Source organism: Protopterus annectens, chromosome 11.part0 (assembly GCF_019279795.1).
Source record: "Protopterus annectens isolate FY-2018-M chromosome 11.part0, PAN1.0, whole genome shotgun sequence".
Lineage (NCBI taxonomy): Eukaryota > Metazoa > Chordata > Ceratodontiformes > Protopteridae > Protopterus > Protopterus annectens.
Window position 1 is genome coordinate 1,489,169,295 of NC_056745.1, and position 27,931 is coordinate 1,489,197,225.

At 43.3% G+C, this 27,931-nt stretch overlaps 1 protein-coding gene across 1 annotated transcript in view; it reads left to right on the forward strand.

Annotated features, from left to right (window-relative positions):
- Positions 1-27,931, forward strand: part of LOC122815094 (mitogen-activated protein kinase 12-like) — a 289,166-nt gene that overhangs the window by 43,036 nt on the left and 218,199 nt on the right. The window contains exon 2 of the mRNA XM_044087336.1: positions 11,117-11,228. Coding sequence (XP_043943271.1) covers positions 11,117-11,228 — 112 coding nt within the window. The remainder of the gene's footprint in view (positions 1-11,116; positions 11,229-27,931) is intronic.

Sequence of the window (27,931 nt, forward strand, 5' to 3'; positions counted from 1 at the left end):
CCGGAGGAAACCCATGCAACCAGAGGGAGGACACGCAGACTCTGCACAGAAGGCACCCCTGCCGAGAATCGAACCAAAGAACCTCTTGCTGTGACGTGGCAACGCTAACCGCTTCACCACCGTGGCCGCCCAAAATCATGGTCTGAAACTAAATGCTAGAAATGCATTATTGTAGTCTTTGGGAAGTCATCTACCCCAGGAAAATACTGCATTAAAAATACACCCCTGGGAGTTCACCCAGAACTGGATTTGAGAACTTATGTGGAAAATGATCTAACTTTTGACCAATATCTGTCGTTGTAAGAAAGTCCTTCTATATCATACAGCTTATAAACAAAGGGATTGTGTCTCAATCTAGAGAGGTCATTGCTCTCCTTTACACAGCCTCGTTAGGCCAGTTATTGAATATTACTAGGCTGACAGCTCAAGAGCCCTTACAAGCCTAGCCAGTTTTACCCAGATTTAACCCAAGTTTCTGTCCCTAGGGGAAAGTTAACAAGGGCCAGCAAGCGGGGTTTTGACTGTGTTTAGAGAATGCCTCTCTCCATAAGGAAGTGAGCACCACAGTAGGAGTGAATTTGTGATTTCTTATCCATAAGTCCATATTGCACTTGAAGATGGTCAGGGAAGGGCTTGTTTCCATGAATAGTAAGCCTGTTTCAGTGGAGGGGCAATTTTTGGGACACATATCTGTCTCTCCAGCATGATCTATTCATATCAGAGATTAGGATTGTATCTTTGGAGCAGGTAACCCTCATGCAGTTAGTTTTATAAATATGCAACACTGACATCAGGGCTTGGTCAAAGACTGCCTTGAAGGTCAGACACAGGTGACCTCTTCCATAATCGGTAGGAAACTAAATACAGTAATAGGACTTTTAATCTGTCCACATATGACATGCTAGTTATAGCCTCTATTTTTGGATGAGAACCTCTGAGGATGCTCCAGCTGTTGCAGGTGTCTGATGAGGTACATGCCAAAGTGTGCGTTGTACTCAATTATTGGTCTGATGAGGGTTGAGTATAGTGGTACTGTGACATCCTTAGATCTGAATGCTATGCCCTAACTTATAAGTTGAGCCATATAGAAGGATTTCCTCATCTCCGTGGACACATGGTGGTCAAAGTTCAGATTACTATCTGAGAACCCAGATCTCTCACCACTGAGTCCACTCTTAGGAGGGTGATGTTAATGCTGTAATTTGCAGGAGTATTTTATTTCCCAAAGGGTATTATTGTGCACATCTTTGCATTTAGTTTGAGGCCATGGCTCTGACACCAGTCATTAGTCTGTGTCAGACCATTCTGTATGATGTCAGCATCATTTGGGGAGTAAGCGATTGCCCACGACTTGCAGTCATCAGCAAACTTGATCATCCAAAGGCCATCTACATTTGCCTTGACAGAGAAGTATATTCCAAACAGGAGGGAGCCCATCACTGAACCTTGTGGTACTTCACTGGTGACTGGCCTCTTACTGAATGTGGATTCCTCTACTTTAGCAATATGTGTCCTGTTTGTGAGCCATTTGGCTATCCATCTGGTGGCATAGAGGTTTATGTCCAGTTTTGTGAGTTAATCTATAATATCCAAGTGGGGTATTGTGTCAAATGCCTTGGCCAGGTCAAGGAAGGTGGTATGCACTGTCATCCATTGCCTTGGTGATCTTCTCAAAGAATCCAGCAGATTCAGTAGGCAGGACCAGCCTTTGATGAAGCCAAACTGTGTTGGATCTAGAGTATAGAGATTTCCTGTGTCATTGTTAATGAGATCCATGATTATCCTTTCCATAGCCTTGCATATGAGGTTAGTCAGACTTATAGGTCAGCAGTTTACTGGGTCATTTGATGGCCCTCTCTTGTGCAGAGGGATGACTGTTGCTGCCTTCCACTCTACTGGGACAAAGCCTCTCTGGAGACTGTGGTTAGAGATCTGAGTGGGTCGGCTAGATCGTGTTTCATAGTATTTAATAGGCACCCTGGGATTGCATTAGGGCCCCTTCATGCCATGTTTCTAGCTTTAGGGAGTGCAGTGATGACCTCTTCTTTTGTGATAACAGGCAAAGGAATGGTAGGGAGTATTTTATGGGGTGTGACCAGAGGTGATGAGGGGGTGAAATTTGAACTGAATTTATTGGCCAGCAGGCTTGATATTTCTTTTGGCTGAGTTTAGGTAGTGCCATCTACAGTCAGCTTTCTCTTAAGATTTTGGACAGAACTACAACATGCCTTGTAGTTAGCCTTTGCTTGGGAGGCTATTTTAGTCTCATGTTTAGCTTTTGAAGACTTGACTAGTTCCCTGATTTGCCAGTTGAGATTAATGAGGGGCTTTTTCTCTGTTGTCCTCCCTCCCACTTACTTCTAGAGAAGAATTTCTTCCTTCTGTTGTATAGTATATTTGTGTCAAGGGTCCAAAATCGTGGCTTGTTTTTCCGGATAGACCTGGCTTTAGTTCAGTCAGGTACTTCTGTTTCTATGCAGTTGTTTAAGTGGTTGTACAGGGCATTTGTGTATACTTCTGCATAGACCTCAGTGTTTTCATGGTTGAGCAAGCTTTAAAATTACCTATGCTATCACTTAATAGAAGTCAATTTGGCTTGAAAAAATTCTTTAGGGTATTAGGGTTTGATGGTGGTACTACTGTTACCTATATTTCAAAGGAGACCAAGTTATGATTTGATCTTTCCAATGTGAACATTGCAGTGGGGGGGGGGTGGAATGCTTGGCCATGTTTGAGCCCCTAGTGAGAGTCAGAACAGCTGTTCCAGGGTATTTGCATTGACCAGGTCCAGGAATCACTGAGCCTGCATATTAGTGGTCATCTATGTTTCCCAGTTTATGAGGGGTAGTTAAAATTGCCCAAGAGTAGAGTGTTAGGCTGAATGGTAAGTGATTCTGCTAACTTCAGGTATGGGGAGTCATTTTCTTGGTTCATGTTTGGGGACCTGTAGCTAGTGAGGATATGGTGGGGGATTTTGCCGATGGTCAGCTGGACATGGAGTAACTTGCTTGATCAGTTTCTGTGCGATTATTTTTATGTAAATGGCAACCCTTCCTCCTTTTTTTTATTTCGTTTTAAAAGGGTCGTCTGGATGTCTGATAGACATTGTAGTCTTGGACTGCTGGGGTGCTTTCTACAGCCTTGAACCACATCTCTGTAACTGCATAGACATCAGCATTCTCCAGGATGAGGAGAGCTTCCAGGGATGCAGCTTCTTATCAGGACTCCTAGGACTGAGCAGTAGTATCTTCTGCTTGGCATTAGAAGAATTTGTTACATCGGTAGGTCTATTGGTTTGGCACTGCCTAAAACAAGCCACTGTGGGGATGGCTAATGCCTTGGCCAGTATTCAAAAGCCTAGCAGTGGCAGGTGCAAACCGGTTCTGCCAAAGCAGCATGGTCTGTTGTTCATGTTGTCCCAGGCTGACAAATAATGGATCCCCTTGGAATGACATCAGTATCTTAGCCAATCATTTTCTGTTTGTATTGTGGTATCATTCTTGGTGAGGATAGAAAGCTGCTCATATGCACCTCCAGAGAGCACCCCTGCACTATCAGGCTATAACTCATACCACACTTTTAGGCCATGTAACCTGGACCGAAACACCAAAGGTGGAGGTGTGCCCATATTCATTAAGGATATCCACACCTCCAGGCTAGTTTCTCAGCATAATGCATCCGAGGTTATCCAAGTACAACTCTGGGCAAAACTGCAATCCAAATTGTAGCTTGCTACAGATCCCCCACCATGCCCCAGGATTCCCACTCCTCTTTTCTTGATGTGCTGGAAAATATTAGGGTTCAACCAAACACCCTAATAATGGGTGACTTCAACTACCCCACCATTAACTGGGAAAACTACTCATGTACCAACTCCTTAGCTCAACGCTTTCTGGAATTCAGAAACTCCAATGCCCTAGATCAACTTATCCACACCCCCACCAAGTGCAACAATATCCTAGACCTAGTCCTTACCAACATGAGTGACCTGTGTTCCACACCTGAAGTCAACTCCTCGTTGGTCCGATCCGACCATAAGCTTATCACCCTTGATATCCACATCCCGCCCCCACCCCCCATTAAGGAAACCACATTAAAAAATTTCTCCTAAGCCAACTTCATGCTTCTTAAGACAGAAGTGGTGAACTTCATGACACCCATGGAGATGGACAATACAGTTACAACTGCTGAATCCTACACAAATGCACTCTATAAGCACTTACACGAGTGCATGGATTGTGCTATCCCAAACAGAACCAAGATGCTATCCTCCAAAACAAGGAAGCCAATCTGGTGGTCCCCTGCCATAAACAAACTGTACAACAGAAGGAAGAAACTGTTGCAAAAGAGAGTAAAAACCCATGAGTGGAGGAGCTCCCTGGTCAGCCTAAGTAAGAAGCTGAGATCCTTTATAAGATCCTCCAAAGCTAGCTATGAAAACAAAATAGCCACTAAATCCAAGGACAACCACAAAGCATTCTATAACTATGTCAATCTAGATGGCAACACCCAGATCTGCTCTGAGTTACAGCACAAAGGCACAAAAATTACAGAACCAACTGATATTGCCAACATCCTGGCAGACCGGTTCAGTGCTAACTTTACCCCCCTCTCACCCCCTAAAGGGCCCATATCTATACACGAAGAATGCAGGGTCCCTGTAATCACAACTATGCAGGTAAAAGCTGCACTCTCTAAAGCCAAATACACAGCATCCATGGGACCGGACAACATCCCAGGCTGCGTTTTACATGAACTGGCTCCCCACTTAAGCACCATGTTCAATAATAGCCTCGCATCAGGCTTTGTGCCCACTGAATGGTGCAGAGCAACAGATATCCCACTCCACAAAGGGGGAGCCACCACTGATCCTGGGAACTATCAACCTATTAGCCTGATGAGCCTGGTCTGCAAGGCCATGGAACGTATCATCATGGAACTCATAAACAAAGACATTGATAACCTCCAAACTCTGGATCCCACCCAGTTCGGGTTTGTGAAAGGCAGATCATGCCTCCTGAATCTGATTGACTTCTTTGAGGCAGTCACCAAAGCCGTGGATGAGGGTAAGGTGGTTCACACAGCCTATCTTGACCCTGCCAAGGCTTTCGACACCATCTCCCATTCTGGAATTATAACTAAACTCACTAAACTAGGTATAAATCCCTACATCACAAGATGGGTTGCCAACTGGCTCACTGACAGAACCCACACTGTAAAAGTTGCAGACTCCAAATCTGACCTCAAGGCAGTGACAATTGGAGTGCCACAGGGTTTCATCCTGGGACCTCTCCTGTTTGGTATCTACTTTTTTGAAGTACAGGCTAACACAGAAGGCCTCTGGCTGATGAAGTTCACAGATGACTGCAAACTAGGAGCCATAGTCAAGTCCCCAAATGATGTGGACATCCTACAGAAGGGCCTCACTGAGACAGATGCCTGGTGTCAGAGCCATGACCTCAAGCTCAATGCCAAAAAGTGCAGTGTCATCCCCTTTGGTAAAAACTCTGTACCCATGAACTACCACATAGGCAGCAGTCTACTTAACACCGAATGCATGATAAGAGACCTTGGGACCCAGGTGGACAGTAGTCTCTACTTTGATAGTCACATCACCACAGTAGTCAGGAAGTCCTTCTACGTGGCACACCTCATCATAAAAGGGTTCTCATCCAGGAAAAAATAGGTCATTGTTCCCCTCTACTCATCACTCATTAGACCCATTATAGCGTACAACGCCCCTTTTGGAATGTACCTCGCAAGACATCTGCAGCAGCTGGAAAGGCCACAGAAGTACCTCACAAAGAGGATTACTGGCCTCAAACAAATACCCTACACTGACCACCTCAAAAAACTCCAGCTTTACTCCATAGCATATCGCCTACTCCAAGGTGATCTCTGCCTAACATATAAAGCTATGTCAAGCCCAGAGCTGTTGGACATGCTACACCTAAAAAAATCCCAGTCCCTCCAAGCTACACACTCTAGGGACCTAAACCTTGTCACCACAGTAAACAGGACATGCTGGAGGGCTAGATTCCTGTCCCAGAGACTTCCTATACTCTGGAACAAGCTACTCATCTATGTCAAGCAAAGTTTGAAACCCTTCTCCTTTAAATTCTTTGCATCTCCTTCACTTCTCCTCTGTTTTACTGCTCTTGCATTCAAGATCTATATATAATTTCCTTTTATCTCTCTCTACTACACCTACAATACACAGTTGCTATTATATTTATTTTTGAGTATACTGCCAAAATATACTACATTTTTGAAATTTGGAAATTGTTAAAGTGTTTAGAACACAGAGTTTTTGTGTGTATGTGTATTTATATGGAGCTTTTCTCCCGGCCTCCACACTGAATCCGGCCTTCCGGGATGAACTAATCAATACAACAAAAAATAAATAAATAATAAATAAATAAATTAGCACTCTTCAAGAAAAATCTTGATGAGTGGATGGGAAATAGGAAATACAACCCGGGGATCACTTCTGTGTCTCTGCTGGAAAGTGGCACAGGAAAATAACTTTCTTGGGTGGTGTAAGCTATGGTACCTTGCTGGCTAGGCTTACGTAGGCAATTGGGCCGATAGCCTAGTACCTACCTATGAACCTACGAACATGTATTCAGAGAGGTATGTCATGTTTGTCCTTCATATAGTCCAGGGAAGTACGTCTCAGGTCATTCACACACATATTAACTACGACTGAGTCATACTGGTACTTGTGGTTGAGTGACCTCAGTGCCTGCATGATCTGGTGAATGCTGTCCCCTGGCAGGCAACTGACTGTAATCCTCTCTTTATCCAATCTGGTGAGGTGGATGTACATGTGTCTCATGATGGAGTCACCTCTAACCAGGATGTTTGAATGTGTGTTGTTTTGCCTTAGGGGCTTGCTTGTGGACACACTGTGATGTGTATTTTTATGTGTAGTGGTTGGTGTTGACTTGGCATAATCACCCCTTTGGCATGTATCTTTCCAGACACATACAACAACTGGAACGCCCATAGAGATACCTTACTAAAGGAGGCAAGGCGTAAACAACATGTCCTGTATTCGGTACTCTGCAGAACTGTGTCTAACATATAAGGATTCCTCTGACCCATGCACATCAGCAAGTTTAATGGCATCAGAAATACTTATTATAGGGATCTAAATCTCTTCTGCATCATCAGCAGAACAGTTTGGAGGGACAGGTATAACTTGCAGAGGAGACCACTGCTGTGAAACAGAGTCCTCATCCAAAAATATGCTTATTTTCAAGTGTAAGTCAGATCTATGGATGGGAAACAGAAAATTTACCCAGGGCTGTCCCCCTGTACTACTAATGGCCAGAGGCAGCTCTAAATGCTTCATCCCATGCATGGGTCCCTTCAAATTATTTATGGTATGATCCCAGTTATTCTCATTAAGGGTAATATATTGTTATTGATTATGGGATTGGTTAGGCCAATCTATACACAAATGAGCACAAAAAGGTAAATTGCCAAGCATTAAAATGGCCCAGAAGGGCAGATATCCTCGTACATACCTATGAACCTATAAGTAAGGAGATGGCATGTGGGTGCAAGGAAGTCATCATTCCACTGTATTTGGCCCTTATCTGGCCCACTGAGTACAACTTCCCTTTGGTATTTACCTGACGAGGCACTGAAGTTTTTCACAAAAAGAATACATGGTGTAAACAGGATGCCTTATGCAGATAACCTCAAAACCCTATCTCTATACTCTGTTTCCTTCAGACTATTGTGAGGTGATATATGTCTGGCATACAAGGCATCTTTGATCTCATTGTGATGAACCTTTTACATATCTGCAAATTGAAGGATTTATGTCAACTCATTGAAAGGTTGTTGTTTTGTCTTTCGGCTTTTCCCGGTTAGGGGTCGCCACAGCAGAACTCTGGTCCGCTAATGATTGGCAGTAGATTTTTACATGCCGAGTTGCCAGCTCTGACGCACAACCTTCATCAAAGGTATGCCCATTCACACATGTCTCCACACAGAAGATGCTGTAGCTGAGAATCAAACAGGACAACGTCTTTACTGTGAGGCGACAATGCTACCGCAGCACCACCACCACAGTCAAGGTAATTTCGACAAATGGAAAAAAAAAAGCAAAAACATTTGTCAAAACCGCATACAGCAAACAACTCAACAATTTCTTTTGCAGTGAGCAAGCTCCCCTGCACCCCCCAGACTTGTATATGTACTAACTCTGAGGTCACACAATGGTGGAGAAAGAGGCAAACTGCATCGTCACTGAATGTAATTTTGGCGAACAGCACTCACTGTTTTTATGTTTGCCGAAATTACGTTTGATCATACAACGGAAATTCTGTTCGGTCATACAACATGTTCCCAAAATGAATAGCATCAGAAATGCTTGATCTAAGTATTTAAACGTTGCTTGCATAAATAGGACACATTGGAAGGATAGGTATGTGTCAGAGAATTTGCCCTCTCTGGAACAGGCTTCCCAAATATGTGAAGCACAGTTATTCCATAAACCTACTCAAGAGAAACATGGACCAGTGGATGGGAAATCAGAAATGCACCCTGGATCTAGCACCTATGAACACAGGCAGCCTATAGATGTTGTCTTAGCTTACACATACCCCTTAGAATTACCTATAAGGCACATAGACTTGAGGAATATAATTGGGATGCTTCGCTAGGCTTATAAAGGCCCCAGTGGTCATTACCCTGCTATACACCAATGAACCTATAATGTGCTGATACTTTACTAATGCATGTGAGATATCTGAAACTGTTTAGGATATCTTACTTCATCTGCTTTAGTCCAGGTCACACCGATCTGTTAGTTGCAACAGAATGTTGAGCAACATTCAAAATTCATTCAGAATGTTGCTGAGAGTTGTAGTTTGTGGTGCAGTGTCCAGTTCTCTCAGTCTTCATTTTCACACTGTGTGGCCTTGAGCAAATCACTTAACCAGGTATTGGTCCTGGATCAAACCTGAAAGGAGGGACTGTGTGCATAGTGGGCCTAGTGGGTTAGTAAATGGGTATTATTATTATTAATATTATTATTATTGCTATTATAAGAAGGCCGCATCTTTCTCATGCAGCTTGTTAGGTCTTATACAGCCCTTGTTGGCTGTCCTTACCTCATACATCCTTACAGTGACGGTCTTCACAGCTACCCATACCTCAAGTCCTCATTAATGACTTGTGCTCTATTACCAGTACTGCCTCCTACTGGTGATACCAGTCATTGCAGCATCATACTATACACATAAGTCTGACAACCCACCTTTCGATTAACATGCCATTCCTTAGTGCAGGAAACATCATTTCTATGAACTCTGTCTTATTATGAAAAGAAGAAGTCTCTTCTGTCCAACCATATGTGCTTTGTTTATATTCCTATGTCCTAGTTAATACAAACATGCACTTTTTCAAACTGAACATTAACTAATGCTCTGTGAAACATTCTTGTTGTTTGACTTCTAAATATTTCCCTTTTGTCACTTCACATCTCCATAGTTCATAGAAGGACAGACATTTCACTGCCTATTGCAGTGCAGATCATTCAGTGCCACTCAATAAAACACTGTACAGGTGCTGAGTATCTGACCACAGTGCTAGAGACCCAACACTGGTATGCAACGCCGGGAAATGGAAGGTCAGCATCGTGTGTGTGTGTTTGCAAATTACAAAATTCCTTCAATTAATAGTTTTAACTTCAGATTCAGAACAAACACAAGCTGGAACCAGACAGAACTGATTTAAAAGGTAAGCCATGAACAGTTAACATGTATTTCACTGGATGGAAAATGGAGTCCAAATACTTCATAGGTTCATAGGTTCATACTAGGCTATCTGGGTGTTTGGGCTTGAGTAGTGTCTCCCAGTCTATATTAGGTAATTTGAAGTCACCTAGTGATGGTGTTTGGTATAACATTTTCTCTCCCTCCAGCCAGGGAAGGCCATGTAGAGGTTCCTGAGTTTGTGGTGGGTGGCCTGTAACATGCTGCAGAGCAGTCAGCAGTCTTGGTTGCAACTGGATGGTGCTGGGGTGCTCTCGGGGCCTTGAACCAGCTGTGTTCTAACTTAGCTTAGTTGTAGCTGGTGGAGATGGTGGAGTGCTTTTAAGCTTCAACAGTCAAAAGAATATTAGAACAGAAATATTCAATTTTAGACAGCAGTTTATGAAAAATATTTTCATGGAAAAAGAAGCATGTTGCAGAAATACAACCCCACATTGTCGTATCACAAGTACAGTGAATAAGTTCACTCTTCATAGATAAACGTGGCGATTTTAGGGAGAATGCAGCTGGGCCGTGTGTTTGTGTGTGTGTGTGTGTGTGTGTGTGTGTGTGTGTGTGTGTGTGTGTGTGTGTGTGTGTGTGTGTGTGTGTGTGCGTCTGTGCGTGTGCGTGTTTGTGTGTTTTTGGGAGAGACATTTAAAGTGTTATAATTTTTGCTTGTCAAACAGTAGTTTTAGTTATTTTCTTTGGTGTTGAAATGGAGCAAAGGTTTCAGCTTCCTTCACTTAAAATGGCAATTTTACCATAAAATACCATCTGTTGAGTTTGCTATAGTTATAAACTGCTCTTGATACAATAGGAAATTTAGAATTTTGAAAATCAGCCTAGACAAATTGTAGTGTACTTAGGAAGTGGTTTAACTGGTGAACTCCCAGTTGTTTTCTGTTGAAGTATTAGTGTTAATGCTGGTGTTGCTATTGGATTTCAGAAGCTCTTCTGGTGACTTTTATGTTTGTGATGCTGTTAATATGCTGAATCCTCCGTTATAGTTGCTGGTGAAAAAGGTTATCATACCATTTCCATAACATGGCTTTATGAAAAGATTTCAGTATTATTTTGACTTTTCACTTGAATATATCTGAATAGTAATTTCAAGTAAAATTCTGCAATTGCACATTTGATACTACATTTGAAAGTACTAACTTGCCTTTTTGTCTGAGCAATCAATCTGTAATAGCTATGCTGGGTTTCGCAACAACTGTGACAATCATTTGCCACATAATGCTAGATTAAGTCTTTTTTTGCTAGATTATCAAACCAGTGCTGCCCTGCTTCTAACCAATGCTGGTTTCCCTACTGAGTGTTTCATATGTTTACTTTTCTAGCTACCTGGTGATGCCTTTCATGGGAACCGACCTTGGCAAGATAATGAAGCATGAGAAATTAACTGAAGATCGTATCCAGTTCCTTGTTTATCAAATCTTAAAAGGCCTTAAGGTTTGTAGAATTTCATTTTCTTCTGTATATTATTTGTTGTGAACATTTTAAGAGAAATGAAGAAAATTAAAGAAAATCTACAAACAACATTTATTGGTCCATTCATGCAACTTAAGGGTGTTCTGGAGGTCTGGACTCTGTGCACGCCATTGTTTTGTTTTTATTATTTAATGCCCTATCCACTCATTCCCCCCTTGCAGCTCCTTGACGACACTTGAGGGGTGGGCATGTGCCATATCACCCCAGCAGCACATCCATGCCCACCCCCCACTCCCACTTCCTTTAGGCAACTTCCCCAGCCTCCACCTGAGGTCACAGCCAGGAATGCACATGTACCCTTGCCCATCTGCCCCCTACTGCTCCATCAGTTGCCTGAGACACTAATCAAACCCGGGTCACCTCAGCTGTAGTCAGCACTTTACACCCCTACAACACTAGAGTGACTTACTTATCCACACCTCCCAGATATTTGCTAACAATAGTTTCTTACACTGCTGTACTGTATTCTGTCCTTCGTTCAAGCAAAGAACCACAGAAACATCTTCATTCAGTTTTATTACCTTTAAAGTTCATTGAATATACACTGGAAATGTAGTCATTCTCTGATCCTTAGAGTAGCACTGGAGTTCAAAGTAAGGGCAATTTTCACACTAGGAAGTTGCTCTGAATATCCCAAAATCTTTACCCATTCCCAAATAGTTCAAAATTAAGACACCAAATAAAGAAATGTAAGAAGTCTTGAAAATTATTTGAATAACCTCTTAAATGTTCAACAGGGAAGAAAAACTTGAATGTTTACTTATTTAGTGTTACAAAATAGCTGTTAAAATATTTGTATCATAATGCACTCTGCCATAGAGACTTTTAGAGTTTTATACTGTACACTGATAGTTTCTACTTATATTTTGTTAGGAAAACTAGTCTCAAGATGCAGAAAGAATGTTAGTGTAACAGTGCAGTGATAGCATGAGTGGGACAGTGGGACTTGGCCTGATGGGGATTTAGAAGTATGGACACAGTATGGACCTGCTCTGCACAGTTATTACATAAGTCATGCAGTCTTGAACGCAGCACTTCATAGGTAGATACTAGGCTATCTGCCCAAGGGCATTTATAAGCCTAGCCAGAGTGTGTCGGCTTTCGCTGCCCCATTGATTAATTAACTGATCCTCTGTCAAGCAGAGCCAATGAAGTGATCCCAGGGGTGTATTTTCTGTTACCCATCCATTCGTCGAGGTTAGTGAGGGGCTCTGCCTGATGTAGTTAGGAATTTTGTTCCAAAGCATGGGGAGTCTCTGTGACAGGAATCTATCCCTCCAGCATGTTCTATTTATTGTTGTGGAGAGATTTAGCTCACTAGAGCGTGTGGCTCGCAGTCACTTGGATTTCGTTAGGTGGAGCATGTCCATCAATTCTGAGTTGGACGTGGCTTTGTAAGTCAGGCAGAGATCGCCTCTGAGTAAGCGATATGTCACTGAGTACAGCCGGAGTTTTTTTCAGTTTGGCTGCATAGGACATATGTTTGAGACCAGTAATCCTCTTGGTGAGGTACTTTTGTGGTCTTTCCAGCTGTTGGAAGTGTCTTGTGAGGTACATCCCAAATGGGGCATTGTACTCTATGATGGATCTAATGAGTGACCAGTAGAGGGGCACTATAACCTCTTTATTTCAAGATGTGAACCCTTTAGTAATTAGATGGGCCACATAGAAGAATGTCCTAACTGCTTTGGCAATATGATTGTCAAATGAGAGATTACTATCTACCTGGGTCCCCAAATCTTTTATTATCTCTTCTGTATTAAGGGGGCTGCCACCTATGTGGTAATTCCTGGGTGTTTTCTTTTTCCCAAATGGGATGACTATGCATTTTTTGGCATTTAGCTTGAGGCCATGACTTTGACACCAGGTGTCCGTCTCAGTAAGGTCCTTTTGGAGGATGTCCGTGTCAGCTGGAGAGTCAATTATGGCTCCCAGTTTGCAGTCATTGTCAAACTTGGTTAGCCATTGTCCTCCTGTGTTTGCCTGTACTTCTGAGACATATATGCCGAACAGTAGGGGTCCCAGGACCGAGCCTTGTGGGACACCACTTGTGACTGGCTTAGAGTCGGACCTGGAGCCCTCTATTCTTACTGTGTCAGTTCTGTTTGCAAGCCAGTTGGCAACCCATCTCATGATGTAGGGGTTTAAGTTCAGGCTGGTGAGTTTTTCTGTAATACCTGAGTGGGAAATGGTGTCGAAAGCCTTGGCGAGGTCAAGGTAGGCTGTGTGAACCACCTTTCCCTCATCTATGGTCTTGGTAACTGTCTCGAAGAAGTCAACCAGGTTTAGTAGGCTTGATCTGCCCTTAACAAAGCCAAACTGGGTCAGGTCAAGTGTTTGGAGGTTCCCAATGTCTTTTTTAATGAGTTCCATGATGATGCGCTAAATAGCCTTGCAAACCAGGCTAGTCAAGCTTATGGGGCGATAGTTACCAGGGTCAGTTTTGGCCCCTCATTTGTGGAGAGGAATAACTGTTGCTGTGTGCCATTCTATGGGCACATAGCCTGTGGAGAGGCTGAGGTTAAACAGCATGTTTAGGTGGGGGGGGTTGGTTTGTTCTGTAGTTCGTGCAAGACTCAGCCTGGGACACCATCTGGTCCCATTGATGCTGTGTTTTTGGCTTCTGAAAGGGCTGTTTTCACCTGTGAGTATGTGATTTTTGGGACACTACACTTTTCTGGTATTCTTGTGGGCCCTTTTGGAGGTGAGAGGGGGTGAAGTTTGCACTGAATCTATCTGGCAGGATGTTGGCAATATCAGTAGGTTCAGTATATTTTGTGCTATTTTGCACTAGTTCAGTGCATATCTGTGAGTTGCCACTTAGATTCTTAACATAGCTAAAGAAGACTCTGTGGTTATCTTTTGAATCCTTGGCTATTTTTCTTTCAAAGTTAGCCTTGGATGATTTTATGAGGGACCTTAGTTTCTTAGTGATACTGATCAGGGATGTATTTCCTTCTTGGGATTTGCTTTTTTTCTGAACTAGTTTCCTCCTTCTATTGTATAGCCTGTTTATTGCAGGGGTCCACCAAACTGGTTTCCTTCTCTTAGAGGAGTGAGTCTTGGTTTTTCTAGGGATGGCACAATCCATGCATCCTTGTAGGTGCTCATAGAGTGCATTTGTAAAGGCTTCTGCATCTTGGGCAGCGTTATCCTTTAGTGTGGGGGCTGTGAAACTTACTACCTCTGTCTTAAGTAAGGTGAAGTTTGCTTTACAAAAGTTTTTACTGTGGTTTCTTTAGTTAGGGGTGGTGGTGGGGTGTGGACATCCATAGTGATTAGTTTATGGTCTGATCTAACTAATGACGGGTTGACCTTTGGTGTGGAACACCTGTCACCCATGTTGGTGATGACCAGGTCCTATATGTTTTCACCTGTGGTAGGGGAGTTTACCAGCTGAACCAGGGCATTTGAGTTGATGAATTCCAGGAAGTGCTGGGCCTGGGAATTTGTACTCTAGTAGTTTTCCCAGTGAATGGTAGGGTAATTGAAGTTGCCCAATATCAGGGTGTTTGGTAGGACCTTCATGTTTTCCAGTGTCTCCAGAAAGATGGTGTGGTGGTCCTGAGATATGGAAGGTGATCTGTAACAGGCCACAATTTGCATTGCAGATTTGCCCGATGTTAGTTGCAGATGGATGATCTCAGAGTTATCATGCTGTGCCACTAACCTGGAGGTGTAGGTATCCTTGATGAATATGGATACACCCCCTCCTTTTGTGTTTCAGTCCGTGTTTTGTGGCCAAAACTTGTGGTATGAGTTGTATGAGTTGTAGAATGGTAGTGCTGGGGTGCTCTCTGGAGCCTTGAACCAGGTTTCAGTTACTTCACAGATGTCGATGTTCTCCATACTGAGGAGTGCTTTGAGCGTGTGCATTTTGAGATTTAAACTCCTGGCATTGAGTAGCATAACCCTTAGTATTTTGTTAATTGTGCTGTTTATGGGGGTGGGTTTGACTTTTGGGCCTTGCCTAAAAAAAGGCACTATGGGGGCAGCAAGAGCCTTGGCCAGTATTCGAAAGCCTAGGGATGACAGGTGCAAGCTGTCTTTTGCAAAGCAATGTGGCTTGTCGAGCATGTCTTCCCAGGCTGACAGACACTGGATCCCCTTTGAATGACACCAGAAGCTTAGCCAATTGTTGAAATTGATCATTTTTTTTCTTTATACTGAGGTATTATTCTTGGTGAGGGCAGGATGCTACTCAGGGTCAGGGTCATACCAGTCTGGGCTACATGATCAGAGAGCTCTTCCATGTCTCTTTTCATGTAGTCCAGGGAGTTACGTCTCAGGTCATTCACACCAGCATGAACAATGACAGAGTCATATTTGTACTTGTTCTGGAGTGACCTGAGTGCTTGTGTTATGTGGCGGATTCTGGCTCTTGACAGGCAGCTAACAGTAACCTTCTGCTTGTCCAGCCTAGTGAGTGGGACGTCAGTGTGCCTAACTATAGAGTCACCTATTACTAGTGTGTTACTCCTCAAATATGTAGACCATGCTACATCTGTGATGGCATATGTTACAAATCTGTTGCCCTATTTCTCCTGGCTTGGCTGGCAGTCCCTCCTGTTATCACACATGCTGTAGCAGATCAAGTAGCTGCGGCCTTCCAGTATGCATGTACTGTGCTAGTCACAGCACGTTTATCCGCACATCAAAGTGCCACAATACATGTTCACATGCGCATCAAAGGGCCACAATACATGTTCACACATGCATCAAAGTGCCACAGTACATGTTCACACGAGCATCAAAGTGCCACAATACATGTTCACATGTGCATCAAAGTGCCACAATACATGTTCACACTCTCATCAAAGTGCCACAGTACATGTTCACATGAGCATCAAAGTGCCACAATACATGTTCACATGTGCATCAAAGTGCCACAGTACATGTTCACATGAGCATCAAAGTGCCACAATACATGCTCACATGCACATAAAAGTGCCACAATACATGTTCGCATGCGCATCAAAGTGCCACAGTACATGTTCACACGAGCATCAAAGTGCCACAATACATGTTCACATGTGCATCAAAGTGCCACAGTACATGTTCACATGTGCATCAAAGTGCCACAATACATGTTCACATGCGCATCAAAGTGCCACAACTCTTCAACACGGGCACACCTGAGAGCTCATACAAGGTTTACATAGCAGTGCCAAACCACGTTTATTTTATAAATGAGAAGGAAATGGGTAGGAGGACAATAAGAAAGGGGGAAGAGCAAATTCCAAAACGTAGTGGCAGACTTTATATAGGATGGAACTCTCCTAAGAGCACACAGAAGAAAATAGGCCTACCGAATTTTAAACAATACCATGTGGCAGCAGTGAAATGCCAATATATCAGAGCTAGGTTGCATCACAGAATGCTATGGGTAAGGTCCGGAAGAATTCTCCTAAATGAACACTGGAAACAATTTAAGAAGCCTTAGGATACAAACGTATGGGACCTATGGAGGTGGGAAAAGTGGGTAGAATTCAGAGTATGGAACTGGAAGGAAGGAGAGATGATGAGTGCATATTGGAGAAAGATATGAGAGGGTTCCAAAACTCCAGAACAGTAAATTACACATATTTTGGCATGTCTGGGCAGTGGGGAGAAGGTGGTTCTTGGTGAATGTGTAGGACATTAACAAAAATTCTACATTTGATTACAAAATGCAAAAATAAGAGGTGTGTAGACTGAGAATTTGGTGGTAGCAATATTTACAGGTTAGGGACATATTATGGTCTTGTATAGTACGGTAAATGATCCATATTGATCTAGTGAGTTGTAGTCTCAAAATGATATATAAATCTAAAACTGGGGACTAAGAATAAATCACTTCCATTTGGACCAAAGTCATATGCAGAATAACTTTATGGGCCAAGTTATTGAAATATGGAACTGTAAGCTGCATACTACAGCTGAGTTGAAGGTGTGGAACAAATGCTAATCCTGCATCATAGTACAGATATTCCACCAGTGCTGCAGGTTACTATGTTTTAACTCATTCACATTTGGCAGCACTTCCCTTTAAGACTTTTCAGAAGAACGTGAGCTCCATCTCCTGCTCGCCTTGCCTGACACATTACAGAAGCAGATTCTAAACATATTATGTTAGATTGCTCCCTCACTAGAAAAATGTGGGATATGGTTATTGAAGCTGTTCAGTGGGTGACCAGAACGCTATTACCGGATAGTGAAGAAATGTAATTTTGGCTGCTGGGGATAAGTCCCCAGTGTAAAGGGATTGATAGTGATAGATCAATATGGATTAAAATTATTTGTTTTTTCTTCATTAATTATTTAATGTCTAGAAAAAAATCATCATAATATGGCATGTCTAATTTATTCAGACTGTGATGCCTATGCACTGGCCCAGTAATCAAGAAGCCTCAGTCCTCACCTCCAACACCAATGAGGGGTATCCACACTAGGAAGGACAACAAACACACACACACACAGTAAAGTACAGTTTCCCTTAAGAGCACACAGAAATCACAGTCAGTCTGCAGCTGGTTCATCCCCTTCTCTCCAGATTCCCAATAAGACTCCCCACTAGCGCAGCCATAGAGTGGGGTCCTTAGCCAGCATCCCAAGCCAAGTCCTCCTAGCACTGTCTCAGTCCAACCAGCACCCCATGCCCCCCCCCACACACACACACACACTTTGAGACATGATTTATACACAACCACATAGACACTCCTGGGGATGGCCGGCACAGGCTCACCAGCCATGCCCCCTCTGTCCAGGCTATAAGGTAGTAATCATTGCCACCAGGACCCATACTTATCAGCTACCAAAAAGCCCCCTACCAAAGGGCATCCAATTATCACTGTGCAATATTACCATCCAATTAGTAAGTGTGACCAGAACTTTTTAAAGCTTATTGGACTGACTTGGCCAGTATCACTATATACATGCAATGTACTCCAGAGCTGAAATTATCTCCATACAAAACAGCCACAGTTGAAAGGTTTAAAATATTTAATAATAAGTAATAAAAACACAAGACAATACTTCTTACTACACAGTGCTAGTTAAGAGTTCAAAGATCACAGAGACATTTTTAAAACAATGCAGTAGAAAAGTTCTGACATCAATACAGAAAACAGCTAGGCTAGACTTTCTATTTCCTATCTATATCTAAGAGTAAACACAGTTCTAAAATAAATTTGCATATAGAGCAAGGCAGTGCTGGTGATGTTGTCAGTTCTGAAAACAAATGCAAATTGCTCCGATTCTCTCTCTCTGTCATTAAATTGATATCACAGTACCACTGACTCATTTCAGATTACATAATTATTCTCTGTTTCCCAGGCTAACAGAAACTGAAAGTGTAGCAGCCCTTTTGATCTTGCAGCTGGTCAGGAAGCCAGAGCAATAAAAGACATTAAACATGTAAATTTTAGCCATCAACTCTGGTCTCAAAACAATAAGAAGAATTTCTTCATTCAGACATCTCAGGTTCAAGTTTTGACATCAAGCAATTATACAATGCTTGACTTCTCAGCTTTCCTCCAGCAGAGTGCAATGTGGTTACATTTTTGAAGTTCAACATTTACCATCATTTTCTTACATTTAAGAGAACAAGCATGTGGCTTACATTAATATTTACAAATGACAGAATTATGTTCAAAATCCAATCTAGCTAGGCTGGCAGTCTTCACATACCCCCCCCCCCCGAAGAACTCAAGCTAGTTTTTCAACTGACCCTTGAGAAATGTTGCTTGAGAGGGTTAGGTCTGTCTGAGTAGACCATACCCCAATCCCTGTCTTGAGAGCCCATCTGCGTTGGCATTGCTAATTCCACTGCGGTGCTGCACTGACATATATGCTTGCAACCCCAGGCTCCATTTTAGCAACTTGGCATTTTGCTGGCTGGCTCTGTTTAACCATGTTAGGGGATTCTGGTCCGTAACTACAGTGAATTTTCTTCCGTACAGATAAGGCTGAAGTTTCTGCAGTGCCCACACTATGTCTAGACATTCCTTTTCTACAGCTGCATAGCATTCCTCCCTGGGTTGCAGCCTATGACTGACATAAACCACTGGGTGCTCTTCTCCCTCTGAAGAAATCTGGCTAACTACAGCCCCCATCCCATGGTTCAAAGCATCCACCTGCACAACAAATTATTTACTGTAATCTGGACTGGCTAACACAGGGGGTCCTCCCAAAGCTTCTTTAAGCTTCTGGAATGCCTGCTCACAATGCTGGGGTCCACACTACTTTATCTGGCCTGTTCTTCCTTGTCAGGTCTGTGAGGGGAGCAGTGTGGTGCTATAACAGGGGGCAAACTTTCCGTAGCACCCTGCTGTCCCTAAGAATGCCCTCACCTGCTTTTTGGTAACAGATGCGGGCCATGCCTGAAAGGCTTCCACTTTGGCAGGTTCTGGCATGATCTTACCACTCCCCACTCTATGTCCCAGGTAGGAGACTTCTGCCATACCAACCTGACATTTACTGGGTTTAATGGTCAACCCTGCCGTCTGTAGTCTGCCCAGCACCTCCCTAACATGTTGAAGGTGCTCTTGCCAGGAATGGCTGTATATGGCAATATCATCTAGGTAAGCAAAGGCAAACCCTCCTGCTCCTGCTAGGATATGATCTACCAGCCTCTGGAAAGTTGCTGGGACATTTTTTATCCCAACGGGCATCTTTGTGAACTCCTACAACCCAAAAGGAGTCCCAAAGGCTGACTTGTCTCTAGCATTGGGGGTCAAGGGCACCTGCCAATAACCCCTGATAAGATCAATGTTTGTAAGATACTTAGCCCCACCCAGCTGCTCTAGGGCTTCATCTGTCCTAGGCATGGGGTAAGCATCTGACTCTGTGTGACTACTTAATTTCCTGTAGTTTACACAGGACCTGATGCTGCCATCCTGCTTAGGCACCAGCACCACTAGGGAGGCCCAGGGACAGTTGGAATCTTGAATTACCCCTAGTTCCAACATTTCCTGTATCTCCTCCCTCAGAGTCTGTTTGACTCTCTCAGGCACCCTAAAAGGGGCCTGCCTAATAGGCATTTGGGGTCCTGTAGCCACCTGGTGCTGCACCAGGTGGATGCACCCTAGTTTCCCAGTGAACATGTCCCCAAACTCCTGTAATACTGCTCGGGTTTCTCGAACCTGGGTAGGAGATAGCTGCTGGGACATTGCTACCCCTTCCACTGAAGTGTCAGTCCAAGCTTCACTGAGGAGATCAGTCACCAGATCTCCCTCAGACTCCTCCTGCAATCTGCTGCAAATGCTCAGCAGAAAGGCATCCCTATCCTGGTAAGGTTTCATCCTGTTAACATGGTACAATTTGTGCCCCTGCCTCCTGATTAGCAGTTCCACCATGTAGTAACAGCACTTACCTTTCTTGCCACCTTGTAAGGTCCCTCCCAAGCTGCTTGCAGCTTGTTGTGTCTTTCAGGAATGAGAACCATTACCTGCTACCCTACAGCATACTCTCTAGCTCAAGCATTCCTGTCATACCACACCTTTTTCTGTTGTTGGGCATCTGCCAGGTTCTCCTGGGCTAAACCCATGAGTTCCCTGACTCCTTGTGAGTTTTACACTCACCTTCCCACTCATCACAAATTAAATGTAGAGGTCCTCTCACCCTATGCCCATAGAGCAACTCAAAGGGTGAAAAACCCGTGGATTCCTGGGGAACCTCTCTGTAAGCAAATAACAGATGGGGCAAATATTTGTCTCACTCCCTCTTAAACTGGTCTGCAAATGCCCGTAGCATGGACTTGATTGTAGAATTTAACCTCTCAACAAGGCCATTAGTCTGGGGATGGTAGGGGTGGCCTTCAGGTGCTTCACCCCACAGTACTTCCACAGACAAGCCAGCAGGTCTGACATGAAATTGGCACCTCTGTCAGTCAGCATTTCTTTTGGGAAACCTACCCTGCTGAAAATTTCTAACAAAGCATTTGCAACCTTTTCTGCCTCAACAGAGGACCAAGCCACTGTCTCAGGGTATCTTGTAACATAATATACTACCCCTAGGATATACTTTTCCCCTGTGGAACTTTGAGATCTCAGAGGCCCCACAATATCCATAGCCACCCTCTGAAATGGCTCCTCAATCACAGGCAAAGGCATCAAAGGAGCTTTCACCTTGTCTCCTGCCTTGCCTACCTTTTGGCACTGCTCACAGGTCCTGCAGTACCCTGTTACATCTCTAGAAATTCCAGGCCAATAGAAGTTCTGCATAATACATCTCTTTGTACGTTTTATGCCCATATGATCTGCAAAGGGAATATCATGGGCTATGGCTAGAAGCACCAGATGGTAGGCTCTAGGCACTACCAACTGCTGCATTCTCTCACCTTCTAGCCCTCCCTCAGGGGTTCATTCTCTATACAGTAACCATTTGTCCCAGTATACAGATTCCTCCTTCCCTTGAGAATCAGGTCCCTCACTAGCTACCTCTCTCAGGCCTTGCAATGTAGGGTCTGAGAGCTAAGTCTATCTCAACTCTCTCTTTGTAACCCTCTCCAGCTCCCCTTCCACAGGAAAGCTGGTATCCTCTGACAGTGTGCCTTACTGTCAGAGTGGGTACTACTACTCACCTCTACCCTTGCAGTCCCTCTGTCCAAGGGAACATCAGTATCCACAAGCAGCTGTGGCCCACCTTCAGTCTCACTGCTATAGCTCCCTCCCTGATGTAACCACCTCACCAGTCCCGGCTGCACTTAGCGGTCTGGTAGCCCCCTCAGCTACCAGACTCATCTGCTTGTCTCCAAGCCTGACTACAGATAACTGCACAAACACATGGTCCTGCACTATCAAAATCATTCCCTATCAGGGCATCTGCAGGGATATCCTCAAACACAAGTACTTGATGGCTTCCTTGTCCACCCTTCCTGTCAAGGTGAACCCTAGCCAAATGTATTTGGAATGGGATCCCTTCTAAAGCTCTGACTGGAGTAGATCACCCAGGCAAGTAGTGCTCCTCTGTAACCATTGCAGGCTTTACAATAGTTATGTTAGAGGTTGTGTCTCTCTTAGCAATGGCCTCCTTGCCATTCAGTATGATAGGATATAACCTCTTGTGGTAGTTTGGTACCCTTGTTGTCTCAAGACAACCTACTGTTGGCATTGTCTTTCCCACTTACTGGCTCTCTCACCTTTTGTTCCCCACCTTGCCTCCGTGGACATCTGTATGCCACATGGGTCCACTGGTTGCATTCAAAACATTTAACCCTAGGTCCTTGACGTGTACCTGGACTCGTGGCTTCCCCTACTACTGGCAGATTCTGTTGGGGCAGTCTGGGCTGCCCACCATGGGTTCCTTTACACCCATGAGCAGTACTGGGGATCCCTTTCCTGTGCAGGGATGTCTTGCTTGCTATGTATAGGTCTTCCTTCTTCCCCAACTCCTCTGAAGTAGCACATTGTCTATCAGCTAACCAGATCCCCATGTCCTCAGGCAAAGTGTTAAGGGCTGGTTCCCTCACCAAAAGGTCTGCCAGACCTTCAAAAGTGGTGACCTGATGTCCACTCACCCACCTATGAAAATAAGTGCTCAGTTCAGCAACACACACACTTTCATTTGCCTTGCGTCTATGCTCACAAAATTTTCCTATAAGTTTCAGGTGTTAACTTAAAAATTTCTAACAAGCAATTTTTAACACCAGTAAAGTCAAAACAGTCAGCATCAGACATTTTGGACAAAATAGTTACAGCTTTACCATGGAGTAAGGGGGTCAGGAACCATACCCATAGCCTTTGGTCAACATCATACTGTTTACATACCCTCTCAAACATATGAATGAAACTACCAAAATTACCCTGCTCTGTAAATTGCAGAAGAAATGTACTGACCTTTTGTGCTTCTGGGGTCCAGTTATTCCCTTCCCCATTACCTCCATGTCTCTGGTGAAGAGTCAGCATCTCCTTTTCATGCTGCCTCTGCCGCTCCTTTTCCACAGCTTCCAGGCATAGCAGTTTCTCATTCTCCTCTGCCTGTAATTGTCTCAGTCTCTCTGCTGCTTTTTTTTCCAAATGCCTGGCCTCCAACTCAAGTCTCTTTAGCTCCAGATAGATTTTTAAGTCCTCTGCACAAAGGTTGAGCTGTCCATTCCCTGAGAGTTGTACATCTTCACTGACAGTCTGATCCTCCTCATGGTTGCTGTTTTCTGATGCAGCTGTGACCAAAGCTGCAATCATGTCTGCCTTAGTCAGGTTTCCATGCACCAGTCCCTTTAACCTGGCACATCTCAGCAAACTGGCTCCTTGTCAGCTTTCCATACTCCTCTGCTGACATCCTTGCCTGCTCTCCCTGATTAACTAAGCTCACAAAAGAAATAAAACAGTTGTGATCTGAACTCTGAATATTCACTGTGTGGCTGATTTAGAATACAAATACACCTTCAGTGATCACTGTACACAAGCTACAGGAATTCACTATCCACACCACTACAAGCCAATTGCCAACCAATTATATGTGGTGTGGATATCTCATCACTGCCACCAATTAATATTTGACACCCATGCACTGGCCTAGTGATCAAGGAGCTTCAATCCTCACCACCAACACCAGTGAGGGGCATTCACACTAGGAAGGACAACAAACACACACACACACAGTAAAGTGCAATTTTCCTTAAGCACACACAGAGATCACAGTCAGTCTGAGGCTGGTTTCTCCCCTTTTCTGCAGATCCCCATTAAGACTCCCCATTGTCACAGCCATAGAGTGGGGTCCTTAGCCAGGGTTCCAAGCCAAGTCCTCCTAGCTCTCTCTCTGTCCAACCAGCAACCTGTGCCCCCACCCAAGCAGCTCTCACACACACACACACACACACTTTGAGACATGATTTATACACAACTACACAGACACTCCTGGAGATGGCCAGAACAGGCTCACCAGCCATGCCCCCTTTGTCCAGGTTATAAAGTAGTACTCACTACCACCAAGACCGTTACTTATCAGCTACCAAAATGGCCCCTACCAAAGGGCATCCAATTAACACTGTGCAATACTACCATCCAATTAGTAAGTGTGACCAGAACATTTTAAGGCTTATTGGAGTGGCTTGGCCAGTATCACTATATACATGCAATGTATTTCAGAGTTTAAATTATCTCTACACAAAACAGCCACAGTTGAAAGGTTTAAAAATATTTAATAATAAATAATAAAAACGCAAGACAGTACTTACTACACAGTGCTAGTAAAGAGTTCAGAGATCACAGAGAAATGTTTAAAATAATGCAGTAGAAAAGTCCTGACATCAGTGCAGAAAACAGCTAGACTAGACTTCCTATTTCCTGTCTATATCTAAGAGCAAACACAGTTCTAACATAAACTTACATATTCAGCAAGGCAGTGCTGGTGATGTTGTCAGTTCTGAAAACAAATGTAACATGCTCTGATTCTCTCTCTCTCTCTCTCTCTCTCTCTCTCTGCCCTTAAATTGATAACACAGTATCACTGACTCATTTCAGATACATCATTATTCTCTGTTTCCCAGGCTAACAGAAACTCAGAGTGTAACAGCCCTTTTGATCTTGCAGCTGGTCAGAAAGCCAGAGCAATAAAATACATTATACATGTAAATTCTAGCCATCAACTCTGGTCTCAGACAGAGCTTACATACATACATATTTACATCGCAACAGCTAACTACAAAATGGCAGTCAGACTTGCATGTGCTCAGTATTTATACACTTGTGCAAACCCTTTGATAGCTTCTTAAAGGAATATACACACATTTATTTAAATTCCCTCATAAAAATATTACCCTTTATACAAAACAATATCAGAGTTAGGCATGTATTACTATATACATCAGAAACAAGGCACAGTGTTCATGTCAAAGTTGCTTCATATCTGCTACAGGGTTTTGAGATTCGACCATATATCGTAACATAACAGTTGGGACCAAATTTAGTAACAGAGACAGTCTGCGGTGCACAATTCATATCAGGAATTTCTGGATTCATCACAGAAACAGGAATGTCCTACGGAGCTTCATCTGGAATTGGAACACTGGACAACTCACTGAGATAAAGAGTCTTTCTCACAGGCTGTCTGCTGTGGTATAGGCTTGGATACCAGTCTCAAATGTTTCCAATTACACCTAAAAGTTGCTCCTTCTGATTCCACAATGAACAATCCTGGACCGATATTCTTCACAACACCAATCTGATCATAACCTTTTGACATTTGCACCCTTACCACTTCTCCTTCTCATAATGGATTGACTGGTTTACTGGTCTTATCGCAGTAGGACTTCTGGGATAGGCATTTCTTCAACAGATTGGCTTTCACTGATCTGTTGTTCTTGAGACATGGAAACAACAATTGTCTACTGATTGGTAGTGAGGTTCTGGTTTGTCTGGAGAGAAGTCTCTGAGCAGGTAAATGAAGGTGTTTATCGCAAGGAACATTTCTGAGATTCAAGAGATCCAAGAAAACATCACTCTTGTCTTGTTTTGACTTCTCAGGTAACTGCTTTGCACTTTGAACTGCACGTTCTGCCAAACCATTTGACTGTGAGTACTCAGGACTACTTGGGACATGAGTAGAGTCCCATTCTTCAGCAAATCATTTGAACTGTTGGCTTGTAAACTGCATGCCATTGTCAGACATAACTTTGTGCGGACTACCATGAAGAGCAAATTGATGCTTCATCTTAATAATGACAGTACTGGCTGCTAGGTTAAGAAGTATGTCAATCTCGAACCGATTAGAGTAAGAGTCTATTAACAGCAAATAATGTTGACCATTCCACTCGAAGATATCAGCGGCTACTGTTGGCCAGGGTAGTTCTGGAATCTGGTTAAGCTGAGGTGGTTCCTTCTGTTGATGACTGAACAAGATAAAAGTTCTCTCTCCATGTCTTGTGACATAGAGGGCTAAAATACTAACCTTCTCACCCTTCTTTCATTAAATTTGGTTCCTGGGTGACCATGATGCAAGATAGTAATTTACTTTGGTTACAAGGACTTTATAACAATTACTTTCGTACCTTTCATTATGATACCTTTGTCAGACAAAATCTCATCTCTGTATGGAAAATAAGGTTGCACTTCTTGAGTAAACTAGATTGCTTGGATGGCCATCCCATGATTGATAAAGTGGTTGAGCCTTTGTAAAACTGGATCTGTGGCTGTGTGATCTCTCAGCTCATCGAGACTTGTGGAAATTTCTCACTTCCATGACTTTAAAATCAAGACTCTCATTCTTGTGCTATTCTGTGGTATTTCTGGGTGATCAGAAGAATGTACCAGCAAGATAAAGAATTTACTTGTAGAGAAGATTGAAGTTGGACTTTTGCAGTGTCAGCATCATATGTTGCAGTCTGGCTAGAGCTGAATGCATAGACTTTCTCAGGATAGTGACTAATGGTTTGTGGTCCATTTTGATCTGGATAGGTCTCTCATAAACATAATCATGGAACTTCGAACATGCAGACACAATTGCCAAAAGCTCTTCCTCAATCTGGGCATACTGCATCTCAGTTTGGTTAAGAGCTCTTGATGCATAGGCAACAGGTTGATCCTCTTGTAGAATGACTGCACCAAGACCAAATTTTGAAGCATCACAGGAAAGTGTAACTGGTTTGTGAACATCATAGTATCTTAGAGTAGGTGGACTAGCAATTATCTGTTTCAGGACTTCAAATGCTCTTTGGTATTGCTCTAACCAAGGCCAGGATACATTTTTGTGTGTCAGCTCTCTGAGTGGTGCTGAAAGTTAGCTCAGGTCTGGAATGAACTTGCCTAGGTAGTTGACCATACCAAAAAAAATTGCAGGGTCTGGAGCCAGCATCTCAAGTGTAGCTGGTTGTTTTGAAGGGTCTGGTCATAAGCCTGTACTGCTAAATAAATGACCAATATAAGTAACTTCTTGTAGCCTGAACCTGCTTTGTATGGATTGAGCTTAAGATTCACTTGACACTTCCTTTCTAGAGCTTGTCTGAGGTTTCTGTCATGCTCTACTTCGTCACAACCTCCTACTAGTGTGTTCTCTACTATGGTATCACAAGGATACCCAGAAGAAAATTTGCTCTATTGCTGTTAAAAGACTTCACTTGCAGAATGTATCTCAAATGGCATTCTCAAAAATCTGTAGCTGCCAAACAGAGTACTGAAAGTAGTGAGCAATGAGAATTTCTTGTCCAGTTGAACTTGCCAAAATGAATTCTTTGCATCTAAGACAGAAAAAATTAGTGGTATTTGGCATCAAAGCTGCGACTTCTTTGACTGTGTGCATTGGATGATGAGGTCTTTTTAGCAGTTTGTTCAAATCTCATGGGTCAGTGCATATTCTGATGTCATCTGAGCTTTTCTTATGCGCTACCACCATGGAAGATACACATAAAGTTGGAGTTTCAACTGGACAAATCACACATTGTCACACCATTTTATCTAACTTGGCTTTGACTCTCTCCTGCATGGCTATTGAAACCTTATGTGCTGGCTTGACAGCTGGACTGACCTCTGGGTCTAACTTCATGGAGTACACAACTGGAGGTTTGCCTGGTTTGTCTTGGAGCAGATCAGCATAGGTAGAAAAAAGGTACTGGGCAAAATTAGAGTAGTGGTCTTTTGAGCTAGCTGGTGGACTTCCTTATTAAATGAAAGCAGTTCCAGTTTCAAACTGTCTCTGAGCCCTAATAATGACTGGACGTGCCTCTTGACCACATAAAATAATAAGTCATG